The sequence below is a fragment of the Leucopleurus acutus genome (genome assembly GCF_964270905.1).
Source record: "Leucopleurus acutus genome assembly, chromosome: 21".
NCBI classification, from domain to species: domain Eukaryota; kingdom Metazoa; phylum Chordata; class Mammalia; order Artiodactyla; family Delphinidae; genus Leucopleurus; species Leucopleurus acutus.
The window spans coordinates 12,242,989-12,259,780 of record NC_139163.1 but is presented as its reverse complement, the minus strand read 5'-3'; the positions used below and the strand labels follow the sequence as shown (position 1 = coordinate 12,259,780).

At 35.6% G+C, this 16,792-nt stretch overlaps 1 protein-coding gene across 1 annotated transcript in view; it reads right to left on the bottom strand.

Annotated features, from left to right (window-relative positions):
* TRAPPC11 (trafficking protein particle complex subunit 11) overlaps nt 1–16,792 on the bottom strand; it is a 39,874-nt gene that overhangs the window by 19,361 nt on the left and 3,721 nt on the right. Inside the window, exons 3-18 of the mRNA XM_082863956.1 lie at nt 15,759–15,928; nt 15,035–15,105; nt 14,110–14,224; nt 13,029–13,128; nt 12,585–12,658; nt 10,668–10,764; nt 8,855–8,988; nt 8,060–8,207; nt 6,080–6,173; nt 5,051–5,130; nt 4,874–4,952; nt 4,737–4,791; nt 4,243–4,388; nt 3,524–3,585; nt 3,302–3,434; nt 2,588–2,718 (exon numbers count right to left, since the gene is read on the bottom strand). Coding sequence (XP_082720082.1) covers nt 2,588–2,718; nt 3,302–3,434; nt 3,524–3,585; nt 4,243–4,388; nt 4,737–4,791; nt 4,874–4,952; nt 5,051–5,130; nt 6,080–6,173; nt 8,060–8,207; nt 8,855–8,988; nt 10,668–10,764; nt 12,585–12,658; nt 13,029–13,128; nt 14,110–14,224; nt 15,035–15,105; nt 15,759–15,928 — 1,689 coding nt within the window. The remainder of the gene's footprint in view (nt 1–2,587; nt 2,719–3,301; nt 3,435–3,523; nt 3,586–4,242; nt 4,389–4,736; nt 4,792–4,873; nt 4,953–5,050; nt 5,131–6,079; nt 6,174–8,059; nt 8,208–8,854; nt 8,989–10,667; nt 10,765–12,584; nt 12,659–13,028; nt 13,129–14,109; nt 14,225–15,034; nt 15,106–15,758; nt 15,929–16,792) is intronic.

The following is a 16,792-nucleotide window of genomic DNA, read 5'->3' as shown; positions in this document are numbered from 1 at the left end:
TCCTTCTAATTTTCATTTCTATTCCAGGCTTATGAAGCCTTGCACCCGCTACATTTTTCCTTGTGATTTGCATCCTGCATTTCAAATAACATATATTCAGAATACAACTTTAAAAACAAATTGCTTTATATTTTATTTTAATATTTTTATTAGTTTAATTACAGATGTGGTCTGTGTTGCTAAAAGGGAAAAAGAAGGAAGGAAAAGAAATGCAATAGTAGGCTATGATGTGAAAGGTAAAATGAGAGTGCCTTCCTTGACCCTCTAAATTCCAGATTTAGAATATTTCACAGTGAGTGAAAAAAAAAATGTCTGTCCTCTTGGAGCTTACATTCTAGTAAGAAAAACAAGCAATTTACCAAATAATCACATGACAAGAGTGAAACCACAGCTGTGACAAGTACTATGAAGGGTTATGTGAGCCTGGCTAGGTCAATCAGTCATGTAGGTCAGGCGAGGTGTCCCTGAGGAAGTGAGGCTTTTAAGGGGATAAAACATGAGGAGGAACTAAGCAAATAAAAGAGGAGGGAAGACCAATCCAAGCATAAGAAACACACATACAAAACTCCTGTCCTAATACTGTAGGATCTTACTTATATGTGGAATCTACAACTTATAGAAACGGAACTCATAGAAACAGAGAGTAGAATGAGGATTGCCATACGCTTGGCGTTGGCAGAAATGGAAAGATGTCGGTCAAAGGGTATAAACTTCCAGTTATCAGACAAATACGTTTTGGGGATCTAATGTATGGCATGGGGACTATAATTACTGTATTATTTACTTGCATGTTGCTAAAAGAGTAGATCCTAAATGTTCTCACAAAGACAACAACAAAAAGGTGATTATGTCAGGTGATGCATGTGTTAACTAACCTTACTATGGTAATCATTTTGCAAAATATGTGTATCAAATCATCATGTACACTTTAAACTTACACAATTTTATATGCCATATCTCAATAAAGCTGGAAAAATAAACAAACTGTTTTGGGCCTGCAAAAACCAAATAGCCCATCCTTTATCCATCCTATCCCCATTCTGTATCCTCTGTATACACTCAGCAATCCAAACTTACCTATTTTTAAATGCCTCTTATCCCTTTATCTCCATTCCCATCACTAAAATCCTAATCCAAATCCTCATACTTTTGTACCTGGGTTCATACAAAGAGCCTCTGGTTTCTAAAATATAATTTCTTTCCCTCTATTTTGCTACTGGAATAAAGTTTCTTAAACATAAATTTCATGCTCTTGCTTTAAAATTCTCAAAATAATTGGAATCCTTGAGTAATGGTTTGAAGTTGAATAAAACATACTAATCTTCAAGTGACCCAGGTTCATTTAACCAATTCTATTACAGGGACATTGCTCAGTTCTTATGAGTCAAAAAAAACCTATTTAAACTGATAACATTCTTTCTTTACCACCATTCAATAAATAAACAGATAGATAACAAATAAATGAATGAATAAATCAATCTTAAAAGGCTTCTATTGATACTTCCCAGACTGACTCTGCTTAACTCTCCAGGTTCCTCTAAGCCACCCAGCCTGACTCCCACTCACCCCACCTATGATCCCTCTGCTCTCGTGAGGCTGCTGTCTTCACTTGCCCAAAAACACAGAACATTCACTCCTGTTTCCATTCAGCGTTTCCTCATTGCCAAACACATCCTTTCCCTCTCATCTTTTTAAACCTATCTTAATTGCATCTTCAATTTTGAAACTTCCTCTTTTCTCCAGCATGCCTGCCATAACAGTATTTCTAGGCTACACACACATTTAGGCCATCTGTGAGCCAGTCCTGGCCTTGCTCCCAAAACGCTTATATTTTAGTGTGGTTGATATATGCTAAACTTTTTCAGGTTCACCATGATGCTAAGAATATTGTAACTCTCAATAAATGCTTGCTGGTTACAGCTCAGTACACTTTCTGTGTGACCAGAAAATTAGAAGTGAGCTTATAACTGAAACAGAATGTAATCAAGCACTTGACTACATCACACTATAAAAATGTTCAAATGTAGGAAATATAGTACGATCCCAATTCTGGAGAAAAAAGTTGCTTATATATGCGTGCACATAAGATGTCTAGACTATTCACGAAGTTAATTGTGACGCCCCCTAAGGAATGGAATTGGAGGAACACACATTTACTTTCTACTTTATATCTATCTATTCCACTTTCATTGCTTTAACATCAAACATATAACAGTTTTATAATATAAAGCTAATACCAATGTTAGAATAAAACAAATGGTTTTGAAAATTATATTCATTCTGAATATATCTTATTTGAAATTCAAGATACATGTTACAAAACTTTTTGTCTATGTGTAGACAAAGTTCTTAGGTTTCCTAAGCAGGGAGTGAAAACAAAAATTAGAATAGAAAAGTGTAAAACTTGAATTGTGGATACAGAAGTTGAGAACTATAAATACAATTATTTTTAAATAGACTCTATCAAAATACATTTGCTAATATGAAACCATTAAGACCTAAAATTCACTAAGCACATTTTACCTCATTTAATGCAAGCTACAATAAGATACACACATGGTAAAAACACCTTAAAAGGTGCCATTACCTGATTATTAAAGCTGACACAAAGCTTAGAAAACCTAATGGGATGTGGGCAGTCAGCCTTCAGATAAATATCGAACTGCACGGGAACGTCGACATGAAAACTTGGGGCGTGGAACTTGGCTTTGCATTGCACTAGAAATAAAACAAAAAGGGCCGAGTCAGACACCACCAGACACGCTAGACACACACACATTATTCTCTGATCCACATCTGCTCTTCAGAAAGAAAACAGCTACACTGGATATTCTTACTGACTTCTGCACCTGAAGCATTTCAAAAGACATAAATCAAGCCAAATTTAAATAAACTCTAGCTCCAAAACCTCTCTAATTTTAAAAACATGGTTCCCCCTAAAATGTAACTGACATAGGATTTTAAAGAAAAAAGAACCGTTATTTTTAACTTATTTCAAAATACCTGCCTAGACAATAAAGCATAAACTTTTTAAATAACTGTCTTTCCAAATGCATTTCAAATAACATCTGAACTACAAATGAACAGAGTAAACGTTAAGACCTTAACTAAGTATTTAAAATTTTGACCATCTTTAAAGTCGATGGGCAGAAAATTAAAAAAAAAACAAAAAAACCCACACAGTTCATCTACAAAGTGACCGTACTTGGAAAATTCTTTGACTTTATTATTCTGTGTCTATTTATTTTGTAGAAATAAGGACAATTTCTCTAAAATAATACTGTAGACGTTGGTTACCCACCAAATGGCACAAAGTCCTGTACGCCTATTGTGAAAAGATTGCTGCCGGCCAGAGAAATTCGGTCCGCCCACAGCTTCTGAGCAGTTTTCACAGCTAATATGTCACAGTCAGGTTCAGGAGCAGGACTTTCATTCTGTGCCAACATGGAGTTAAACATCTGTTCAGCTAGTTTTATAATATACACACATCGATACAGATGTTATATAAAGAATTCCAGCCTACCATTAAAACGTTTATGAGGTTCTTTTCTATCCGAGATTTCTGGTCATCTTTCAGAGTTGAAGCTAATAGGAAGGAAGAAGGAAGAAAATTAGAACTATAAGACAGGCAAGTAAGCCCACTACCCCCATTTCAGGTATTAAAACCCTGCAGATAAATCTCTCTTCTTTTTTGTTTTCTTTTTTTTTGCGGTACGCGGGCCTCTCACTGTTGTGGCCTCTCCCGTTGCAGAGCACAGGCTCCGGACGCGCAGGCTCAGTGGCCATGGCTCATGGGCCCAGCCGCTCCGCGGCATGTGGGATCTTCCCGGACCAGGGTACGAACCCGCGTCTCCTCCATCGGCAGGCGGACTCTCAACCACCGCGCCACCAGGGAAGCCCGATAAATCTCTCTTCTAAGATGGCTAAGCACAACTCTGGAAAACTGACAGCACAGCTTTCTAAACGTCAGCCCCAATGCTTTATGTATGTGCGTTTGAACTCTATGTGAAAAATTATTTTATGCCATATTTTAAAAAGGCAGATTTTTCTCAACTACAATAAGACCTTCAACTCTAATAAGTTCCAATAAAGTATAAAACCTCTTCACTCCGCAAAGTGACTTGCATGTGATAACAGTACTACCAGATATTTGATACTGAATTATTCTTCCAATTTAAAGAAGCTTAAAGATGCTATGTAATTGTAAAGATTCAGAATTTTACAGAAAGAACATCGAGTTACCTCTTCCAAGGAGCTCTAGGGAATAAGTGATGTAATCTTTCAGTTGGGCCATGAGGTAGGAACACTTCAGAGCTGTGGTCAGTATAGACGTGAGCAGGGTCCACCATCCTTCACTCCGATAATCACACATCACATAATCCAGCAACCTGACAGAGGACAAAATGTCAGACAGGCCGAGACAGCTTCACGAGGAAGGCTTTGAATAGTTCATGGAGAAACTAAAATAAAAGTGCTTTATTCATTTTATATAAACTTCAGAAAATCTTACTGAAATAGTTTAACAGGTATTTTCACATTAGGTAAATGTGAGGTTTCCTTAGACTCTGATAATGACTGTACCTGCAGACAATACTTGAAAAAATATCATGGAAATGGTGTTTAATAGAAGTAGGAATAAATATGGAAATAATAAATCCTTCAATACAGATTTCCATGCTAATTCTGCTGCAAGAGAATCAGAATACTTGTAAAAATAAATAGTGAACAGAACTCACTTCAAAGCTTTGGTATAATCCTTTGCATAATAATATTCCTCTCCCATTTGAACCACTATAAAGGAAAAAAGACTGTATGAACATAATTTAAAATTACTCAAAGTTGCACAAAGTTGTGGCATGTTACGGATACCTACTCAGATGACTTTTCATTCTTGGACACTTATATTTCTTAAATTGCGCAACAGCATTGCTCAGAAGAGTTATTATTATTTCCTGTTAGAAAAGATAAAATGTGAAACATTCCAATAAAAATAATCTCATGTTTTCCTGGAATACTGTAAAAAATAGTTTATACTGGAAAAAAGACTTACAGAGTGAACAACACTTCTCTCCTTCAGCTGAATGGCAAGAATCCCCACCTTCTCTTTTTCAGGATCAGAAAGATCAAAACCTGTATAAGATAGGACACAACCCATTTTAGATAGCTCATTTAACACAAATCCTTCACACGAACACTGGACGTGTACACTCCCTGAATCCTTCGTATACAATGTACTTAAGATTCTTAAACATTCTAGAATTCTAAAGATTCTAACAGACAGCTTTATTAGCATGGAATCTTCTCTGTGATCTCTGTTCTGAAGGGTACGTTACTGAGCTCTGTACTCTTTTGCCCAGTGGAATCAACTACCTCAAAAGTAATACCAATATCATTTTCTAGACAAAATACATTTCCTGTAGATTAAGGTAAATAATTTCTTAACAAAAAGTTTAATGGCCACAGAAATTGCTCAAATTAAGTGTGTATAAAACAAAAAAGATAGAGAAATCATTTTTAAGGTGGTTCAGGTAATGATGTTCTAAAATGTCAAACATAAAAAAATCGTTAAACTTAACTGGAATTAAAATATTTAAATAGACCAGAGTGGCTTACTAACTGTCATTTAAGACAACAGATGTCCAAATATTTTAGTCACATCTACATCTTTAATTATAAGTCATTCTAAGATGTAGTGATAAAAACAACACATTTTTAAAGTAAGTCTTAAAAAGTGTTTAAAAAGCACATATTTTTACCTCAACATTTTTTTTTTTTTTTTTTGTGGTACGCGGGCCTCTCACTGTTGTGGCCTCTCCCATTGCGGAGCACAGGCTCCGGACGTGCAGGCTCAGCAGCCATGGCTCACGGGCCCAGCCGCTCCGCGGCATGTGGGATCTTCCCGGACCGGGGCATGAACCTGTGTCCCCTGCATCGGCAGGCGGACTCTCAACCACTGCGCCACCAGGGAAGCCCTACCTCAACATAATTTGTTATTATGTTGTGCAGCCATGGAAAAATTATGATAGCAACCTTGTGCTTTTGAGGTTGAGAGGAAGAGAAAGAGGAAAAAATTATTTACTTAGGATTCCTTGTCGCCATGGTCGCTGTCCATAGAAGTCAAGAACTCCTGTCTGTGTTTCTAGGGGATCAGGACTGGGGTGCGCTACAGAAGCCTGTAAATCAAAACACAGCCCATCAAGACCAACTCTCCCTCGATCTTTGTTAGAATAAAAAAGCTTTCATAAATATGAATAACACATTCAAATATCAAAGTTGTGAATATTTTAACATAAATTAAATTTCCATAAAATTAAACAAGAAATGTTTCATTTAATATTAGGTAGTCTTATAAAAATTAAATTGAATAAATCAACCTGATTCTGACAAATGATTTCATAGTAACTAACTGCTCTACATTTTCTTTTAATTTATAAACCAGTAAAACTACATTACAAATTAAATTTGATGGTTATTCCATATGTATAAGTGTTTTTTGTGCAAATAAAAATAATGTTATAGGAGTTTTCAAAAGAAGACACTATTTTCCTTTTTTATTGCATGTGTATTAAGTCTTGGTATTGATGGGGGGAGGATACTTTTGGCACCAGAATTTACAAATTTATACCGCTTTTCTTTTTTATAACTTTTCCCTCTAAAACCAAAATGTAATACAAGTAATTGTTAAAAAAATGCAGAAAACGTCCAAAAGGAAAATGATAAAAATTTACATTACCTATAGAGCTACTACCACGGTTAACAATGTATATACATTATTCTTCCAGATTTTGTATGCAAACGTTTATTCGTCATCAGCTGAAATAATTTTTCAACCTGCTTTTTTCTTTTAAATACATTCTGTATATCTCACCATATCATTAAAGATTCTTCCAAAATGTTATTTTTCTTGGCTGCCTGCTGTTCCACATTGTAACAGATTCCCTATAGCTGTTCACACTGTTATTTTTATTTTATATTACAATTAATAAATCTGTCAGAACAACTCTATAAATAAATTTTAATACTTATCTCTTAGGATCTCTTATCTGTCTTAGGCTTCCTGAATATGAAATTCTGGGTCAAAAGAAAGGCATGATTTTGAGGCTTCTTAATTTATTACTTGACAGAATATTATTTTACATTCCAGCCAATATTTGCTAATGCCCATTTTCTCATATCCATACAAGACCCAGTTTTAATCACCTTTTAAAATACTGTGCTCAAATATAATATGCCAAACTTTTAAAATATAATACATGCAATGAAATTATACATCATATACAAATAACATGGTAGAAAATAGTCTAGGTATATCATGATTTAAGGGGAAAAAATCCAAGCATTTAAAGTACTAATATGCAAACTGTTTTTTTTTTTTGAACAGTTTTTAAAGTAGCACTGTTGTTAAAATTCACCTATCTTCAGAGAAGAAATCTGAGGTTTTAAGTGAAAATAAACTGATATAACTATGTGAATGTAAATATCTCTATCTATATACACACACCATGTTCTTATTTTAAAGGTGCTTATGGGGAAACTGGTATTTAAATATAATCATCCAAGAGAAAGGCAAAATGAAATGTCAAGTTTAAGAAAATATGCAGTTAACATCCTCAAATAGATTCTTTAGAGTTTTCCATGGAGAACCCCAGGAAGAGAAAGAAGGCCAATGTTATGCTCTCCAGTGGGTCAACATAAAGCACATTTCTCAGTGTCCTTCAAACTCTAGCAGTGATCACAGAAACAAAACAATGGATTTACAGTATGGCATGGACTAAACTGTGGCTTTTATTTTAAAGTAACTTTCTCTCCTCTAAATCACTGACTTATCGCTAATCATAAATCAGTTCTTCAAAGAAAAACTTCTGCTTAATTCACAGGTGAAAATAGAGTACTCAGGCTAAAACTGAAAATAATCCTAATTCCTGAAAATATAAAAGATAAAAATTTGTTACATGCAAAGGCTTGGAAAAAATTATCAACACCAATCAGTATTATCTTCTTTCAAGAGAAGGTTAATAGATTTCCTAAATGCCAGCTAATACAGGAGTCAGTGACTTACTTCATGGTTACAGAGGGTTTTCGTAAGCTGTTTCCGCTCCTGGGCATAGTATGCTGCTTGCTGGTAATAGAAACCAGGATTCTGAGTTTGAATAGCTGTCAACCCCAACTTGATAGCTTCATCAAATAAATCTCCAAAGGCCTGGAATCTTAAAAGAAAAAAAAAATCAAGAAATAAAAAAATGGAATGAAAAAGAAAAAGGAAAGATAAAGCAGCTTACTTCTAGTAGTTATTCATCTTGGAACCATAACCTCAGCAGACTGTATCAAAATAATGCTACTGCTGAACTATTAATTGTGGGGATTTCATTGTAAATACTAACACACTAATCGTAGGTTACAGAAAAATTAAGTCAACTCTTCTGTGTTAGCAGGTCTTTATAAATATACCATCAAGCCAGATGTCAACATAGTTCCCACCACTCAAATATATCCATGTTTCTGGGAAATTTTTCATTTTAGCAATTTTTAGTCATCAGTCTCAGAGGGCAAGTTCCATGTCAGTAGGGATACTGTCTATTCACTGCTATATTCTCGGTATCTAGACACATGGTGGAAACTTGATATATATATATTGAATGAAAGAGATGGTCCCAGGAACTAGCTAATCTCCATTAAGAAACTGTATGAATCAGTATCTACCATTACTGGGAACATACTTATGGTGGATCATTAAAAACCTACTTACTGACAAAAATCTTAGTTCGATTTAGAACCAAAGTCCATGCTAACTCCATTCCTCCAAACCCCAAGTATTTGTTTAAAAAACATTCTGAAAATATAATTTAAAACATACTGTTTAGACATCCATGCAGCATGCTCAAAAGACAACTCTGCACTTCCGATTTTTTTCTTACACAAGTCGATGTGCTTTCGGAACTGAGCAATTGCGTCCAGTGGGGTGTTGTGCTGAAAACACAGCCTACAGATCTGGAAGATGCAAAATCAACCCCAAAGTAAAGAAGAAAACCAAAGTCAAAAGGCGTATTCATTTAAAAATATATAAAAATTGAGACTAACTTTAAAAAAGGTATGGAATTTCCTTCTCTGAAGTTCAGTAGAACTGAAGTGCAACAGAACTGATTTTCTCTATTACAAAGGTTATGCTAAAAACAGAGGTTATGTCCCTTTGATTCATGAAATAAAATTATTCACTATTTGTGATGAATCTATTCTATACCTTACAAAGTTTTTTAAAGTATAGAATAAAGAAATATTAAACCCAATGAAGAGCATAAAGACGGGCAAAAATGAAGTATTTCCAACAGGTAACTGAGAAAGGACAGATTAACTTTCAGTTTTAGAACTGTCAGAAAGCAAAAGATTTTTTGTAGAACAATTAGAGCACAGTAGCCTCCATATCAAACAAGGATTACAGAAATTCTTGAAAAATTATCTGGGATGTTACTTCAAAGTAATAATCTATATGTATGTAGGGTAAATGAAAAAAAAAGAAGAAACAAAGCCTAAATTGATTTCCACATGCTTATTACCACTTTTAATTTTATTTTTTTAGGTATAAGGGAATACATGAAAAGTTAAATCTCTCATCCATCCCTGTCCCTCAGCCATCCAATTCCCCTCTCTAGAGGCAACAAGCTCCCAGCATACATTTGGTGATATATTCTGTCCACAGACAAGTATGTGCATTTACAAATAAACTATTATTTTTATACAAATAGCATCACACTAAATATGCTGCTTTGTGCCTTACTTTTGTCACCTAACAATATACCTTGGATATCATTCCATTTCAATGCACGGAGCTGCTTCATTCTTGATAGCTGTATAATATTTTGTTGTTTGGAGTTATAATTTATATTGACCAGTCAGTTATTGTGGGGTTGTTTCCAACCTTTTCCTATTACAAGAGGCAATAAATATCCTTACATATGTGATTTGCAAGTCTTAGCACATATGTGGGATAAATTTCCCAAAATGGAATTGCTAGGTCAAAAGGAATATCCACTTTAAATCTGCACTGTCATTGCAAAAATAGCCTCTATAGAAGCTGTACCAATTTACACTTACACACGCAGTGAACAAAGTGTCCCTCTACCCTCACATCACTAACCCAGTGCCAGCCTCTTTAAAAGATGAGTGTGGAAAGATTAAAAGCAAAAGACAAAGCCTCATCTGCCTTCTGGGGGTGTCTATTTCTACCATATACAACTTTAAAATGCTCACATAACAGATATAAAAGTTTTCTCTAAGGGGAATAGGTACACCTTTTCTATGGCTGGCCATTAAACCAAGGAAGGCTTACCCAGTTCTAATAAGTTGCAGCTTCTAAAATTCAATACTGTAGGCAGCTTTCTTCTCACTCCCTCCTGCACCCACTTAAAAACAAACAAAAGACCCTCTCAAGGAGTTTTACCAAGATAAAACTCCTCTAAATGAGAACTCTGGGACCATAGCTCAAAACCAAGCATTACAATTAGGCTGCTAAGAACCAGGGTGCTCCTGGAGATAAAGGACATAAAATAGCATAGCCTAATTCATTAAATACTCACTTTTCAGAGCAAGTGAGTCATCTGGATTTCCAAACTTTAAAAAGATACTCCAATATTTAAAGCCAAATTTTGTTTATTTGGAAGTAGAACTATTACCTTGTAGTTTATAAATCCTGCCATGGTCTTAATTTCCAGAATATTAGTTTCATGGGCTCTCAATTCATGTACAAGATTATAGGCGGTCCTGTAATTCCTAATATAGACATGGGGAAGGTAGTTAATTATGATATAAATTAATTTTAAGAAAAGATTCCTAAGAGCAAAATTATTAGAAATAACAGAAACAATATTTACTCAACATTTCTTAGCACTCAACAGCTCAATAATAACATATACATAACAATCTCTGATGTCCTGAAAAATGATATATTGATTCATTATGTGTGGGAGGAATCAATGACTTTTCTCTAAGAACAGAACCACTGTACACTGCTGTCATTAACATCTGCCTATAACTGATAGGAGTTCAGCTGCAAAATGAAAGTGGAAAAGTGTCCAGAGTTACATGACAAAATTAACATTGTTAAAAACAATTAGTATTTTTTAAAAGTACCATGTTGAGCTTCTCAAATAGAAATTGTATTAGCGAAGAAGGTGCTATCAAGACAGAGATGGGTCAACAGCTTTAAACCCAAGTATCTCCACAACTGAAACGGGTATCACTGGTCTCGGGTACGGGCTGCAGTGCAGATACCCTCAGGGCAGCTAGCGCTGAAGGAAAGAATAGTGTGAGAAAGGCAAGTCTGATAGAAGATGGAAGGTGATGACAAAATCTCAGTCTTCTCCAAAGAAAAGTGTTTGCTCCTAACTTCTCCACGTAACATTTTTCTTTCCAGAACTGTGTTTGAACAGAATTGGAATTGAGGGTGTTTCACTAATACCACAGATAAAAAATGAACTACATTAAAACCAACTAAAACTATATGAAGTTTGAGATTTATAGAACACAATTTGGTGCTTAGCACCTCATTAGCAACAAAAGAGAGGAGGTTTCTGCAATATTCCTCTGAATGACAGACTTATTTATTTCTCTGTTCCACCCTCCCATGTATATTTAGCCTCTCCCCAGCTTTAGGATATATAGCTGGTTTTTATCTTTTTGCTACACTGGCACTGTTAATCTTAAAAAACTGAGTTAAAGCTAGAAAGAGATGTTTTATTAAATTGTGTTTAGTAAATTAAAAGCAAAGGGATAAAATGCCTAACCACTGCCAACACATCTGCAACTACTCTTCAAAGCTCTAAGCAGAGCCTTAGAATGAAAAATGGGACTTCCCTGGTGGCGCAGTGGTTAAGAATCTGCCTGCCAATGCAGGGGACACAGGTTCGAGCCTTGGTCAGGGAAGATTCAACATGCTGTGGAGCAACTAAGCCCTGTGCCACAACTACTGAGCCTGTGTGCCGCAACTACTGAAGCCTGCATGCCTAGAGCCCGTGCTCCACAACAAGAGGAGCCCACTGCAATGAGAAGCCCGCGCACTGTAACAAAGAGTAGCCCCCAATCACTGCAACTAGACAAAAGTCTGTGTGCAGCAACGAAGACCCAATGCAGCCAAAAATAAATAAATTTTAAAAAGAATGAAAAATGATGCTACTGGCAGGTATTATAAACTGAAAAAAAATTAAGAAATTCAGTCTGATTCAGATAATGTTTAATACACATGAAACTTTGAAAATCAGTCTTAACACAAGGATTTTACTGAGTATACAAAGAAGAAGTAGGTAACAATGGGAAAAATTTTAATATGTTTCTTTAGATCATGAAATTTAATTAAATTATACCAGAAAGCTTTCGGACACTATAAAATTTACTTCTGATAATAAAATGGATATATTTTTTAAAAACTCAAATATATTCCATTTAACTAGAAAAATTAAAGTGAATATTACAAACCTGACTCTAACCAACATAAACATTTTAAACTTAAAGTTTGGTTGAGATTCAGAAATTGCCACTACTATGTTATTGTTAACATAAAGAAAAAATTAGTTTGACAACTGTTAGAAACTTACTTCAGAGCATTTTGTGTATCTTGTTTCAACTCACTGAAGAAAGCTATTTTGAACTGATGTCTAACAAATAAAAGCTGAAAAGAAGAATGGAAAAAAATATCATTATTACATATATTCTCTTAAAAATGTAAAAATTACAATAATGTTTAAGAGGAGACCTAAAAGTATGAAGGCAAATATCCAAAATTAAAGTTCAAGAATTATTCCAGTAAACAAGTGTAGTTAAGAAGGCTACCAAAATCTATCTTCAAGAGCTTTAAAGGCAAAGAGGACAAAAGACAAAATAGTTTTTAAACGCTTTAAAAAAAAACTTCAAAAGCACAGAAGCCATTTAAAGACATCAAAGTATTAAAGACATTAAATCATCTCCTCAAAAATAATCAACGATGAATAATCTACTCTAGAATGCTGCTATTATTTCCTTCTTTAGGAAAAGACACGTACCTGGTGTGTTGTTTTATTCAAAAATTCTTTATGAGATTTCACTCTTCTAATCTCAGTGTAGTAATAAGTCTGTGCATGTTCATAAAAGGCGTTTTCTAATCTGTTAAAAGAGACCAACATTCAGTGGGCTTCCCTGGTGGCGCAGTGGTTGAGAGTCCGCCTGCCGATGCAGGGGACACAGGTTCGTGCCCCGGTCCGGGAAGATCCCACGTGCCGCGGAGAGGCTGGGCCCGAGAGCCATGGCCGCTGAGCCTGTGCGTCCAGAGCCTGTGCTCCACAATGGGAGAGGCCACAGCAGTGAGAGGCCAGCATACCGCAAAAAAAAAGAGACCAACATTCAAACACTGAAGTTATTTTAAACCAAAGTGTTTCAAGAATCATATTTATAAGACCCGAAAGTAAAATCCTGACAGAGATAATGTCTGCTTTACTTCATGATTAAGATAAAAAGTAAAGCAAAATATAAGCTAAATTTTTAGATTAAAAAATCTAAAAAGAAGACCCACCAAAAGCCATTTAAAATTTTACAATCTAAGAAATAACTGATAAAAATAACTTTCTTGTAATTTGTAAAACTTAGGTAATCACTAATAATCTCCTATTATTTTATAATTTTATAAGTATGAAAGAAACAAATATCTAATACTCAACTAGATTCAATTACCTTTTGTGACTCTGACATTTAGGGTTTAAAGATTAAGGAAAATAATGGGAAAAGGACCAAAAATGAGAACTGGCAAATGAGGTGAAAATAACATTTGTATAAATTAAATCCTGCTTCATTCTATAACTACGAGACTACAGAGGAACCAAGAAAATTGGCCCAGAGATGGATAAACAACTCAAAGTTCTGTTTGTGAAAATAAGTACATATCAGAAGTATCTTCCTAGGGCATGAAAGAAAGCTGAATTCAAAGTCAGATAAGGATTGAACTTCAAGGTTCTTCCTCCTCAGAATAAAACTGAGTTCTGAAGCTGCATTCAAAGGGTTTAAATACATCTAAGAAAAATATGTAAAAAAATGAAATAAAATGGAATAGTCAAAACTTAAAAGATTCAGTATATATTCTAGGTTATTTACCTTATAATATAGCCCACAAGGTGGTCCGTATGGGGCAGTACAAACAAAGACTTCCCCGAGAGTTCACACGCATTGCACAAGGCTGCAGCCCTTTCTGAAGCAATGACATCTTCTCCTGTTGACAACAAGTGCCATAAAGAGAGAAAATAATTAATGCATTTTTTCTAAATGGACATTTCCCCAAATCAGTACAATGTAATTAAGAAAAAAAACCCAAACCACTTTTCACCACGTCTATAAGACCCCTGGAATCCTTGAGAGCTCTGTGGGGTGCTTAGAAGTTACACAGTACATATATGTTAGGAGAACACTGGAATTTTCTACTAGGCCAAGACAGGCCGAGTAATGCCAACAGATGTACCGCATAACTGTTTCAAAACCGTAACTAAAAATGGAAGCAACAGTTCATGAAAGTTGTTTCCAAAACTATTTAAGATGCTTCAAGTTTCAAGATAGAAACAAAAATAGTATTTTGGCTTCTAAAGTCTGAGATGGTAGAAGAAATAGGCATTTGAAACCAGGACATTTTCTTATAGGAAACTAGAAATCCTGCAGCATTTTTCTTTGCTCTATTGCAAATTAAGAAAAAAATATTACGTAAGGAATATAATTTCAAATAGATCTCAGATAAGCAAAAAACCTCCTTTTTTAAAAATCAAGTGAATAACTCTTTTGTCAATTGACATGTGCCTCCCTGGAGGGAAGGGGAACCAGGCAGCAGGACTTGAGAAGATCTACAATCTTTAATGTTTTTAATTTTTAAAATAAGCATTTACTCATGCATTACTGGTACTTTTTAAAGTTAACACATCATATTTCCCACAACTGAATGCGTGAAAGATTTCAACATTAAAAACTATGCCTCCTGGTAATAAGAATTGGGGGGATACACCAATCAATTAGTTATTAATTAACCTTTTGCTACCTGGGGGCAAAGGGGTTTTCTTCTGAATCAGAACCACTGCAACTTTTGTGTTTCTCCCTTGTAAACTCTGCCTGCAGTGGAAAAATAACGATAAAATTAATTAAGTAATTAAACTGTTTTAACTTAAAAAATGTATTCAAGACTACATAAAATACAAGCTTGACAATTCAAAGAAAAACAAACTGCAACTTAAAAACCCCAAGATAGGGGGAACTCTTCCTACATACAAAGAAACACACATGCCACAATGATTTAAAATTTAAAAGTATAATCTCAGATCAAGCTTCTGTTCCTTACAAAAACCTGCTTTAAAGGCAAAAGTTTAACATATACTTCAATGTAAAAGTTACACTGCAACTTATTTCTTTATAGTGATATATTAGTCATCCAAAAGAATTACTTTGAAATAAATGGTGATAAAGCAAAAAGTGTTTTATGAGACTAAACAGCAAATCACTATATCTCCCCCCCAAAAAATATTATAAATGCAAGAAAAAGCATTTGGAACTTCAGGTCAATTTGTCTTAGAAATTTCTTCACATTGCTTACCATTCCTTAAGTTAATATTAATGCTACCTGTTAGAAGTGAACAGGTTTCATTGGAGGCCAGTGATCCCCAAATGACTACTGCAGACTTAACGGCACTCAGCTGCCTTCGATAAATGTCAGTAAACTCCAGATGTGAGTTTGACCCAACACAGTCAACCTGACAAACGGGACATACCTAACTATTTCCACTCTGGTCGCGCACTCAGACTGCTTTTCTTTCCACTGGGGCTCATCCCAGTCTAGTTCGTAGAACACAACCACCAGGGCTGGCACCAGATTCAGATGTTTATTCATCCAGCCTGTCTTTAGGATCCCTTTGGGAATGTACCATTCATATGAAGTTCTCTGCAAACATTAGCCAAAGTTGAAAAGAGGTATTCTGACAACAAGAGCAGCAGAAATCACCTGTTATGGAGTGCAGGCACTTTCTCTGTATTTATCTCATTCAGTATACACACGCCGCATTTCTAAGATGAGGACGTTCAGGCTTACAGAGATCAGGTAAGAGCCAGCAAGTACTGGAGGTAGAATCTCAACCCTAGAGCCAGTACCGTTTCCATTTAAAGACTGACCAAAGCCAAAGCATTTCTAATGATGTCAAGGCTTTCAAATACCCTGGAAGTAAACAGCCTTCTTCCCAATAAATTCTACTTATATTCCTCCCCATCCCAGATTCCGTTCTTGTAAAAGCTGCTCAAATATTCTCTAAAACCCAATATGGCTTCATCTGCTTCAGAGTCGTGTCACCAGGATGGCATTACACCTCACTTGTGGGTGAAAGAAAAAAATGAAGGACAATTCTTAAATACAGAAGCGTAAGGGCAGTCACTGGGGGTCAGCGCTAAGTGCCACGTCGTGGGGAGGGGATGCCCTGAAGAAGCCAGGTGAAATCTCAAACTACCCCCAAAGCACCCACACTGGCCAGACTACTCCAGCTCACGCTGGTCCAACGGTTATTCCACGTGAGGAAAGAGAGGACAGGAAGGAAATCTGACACAAAACACCTTGGGAACTCAGGAGAGAACCAGGAGGAAAATGAGGATTCTGAAGAATGAATCCAGGAGGAAAGGGGTGAGTCCTGCTGGGTCGCTGGGCTTCCTTGACACAAACACCGCATTAAAAGTAGTGTGTAAGAGCCAGGGGTGCTATTGCTCCCACAGTTTCAGAGAAAGCTCATAGGTCCTGGCGCTGGATATATGAAACTGTGTC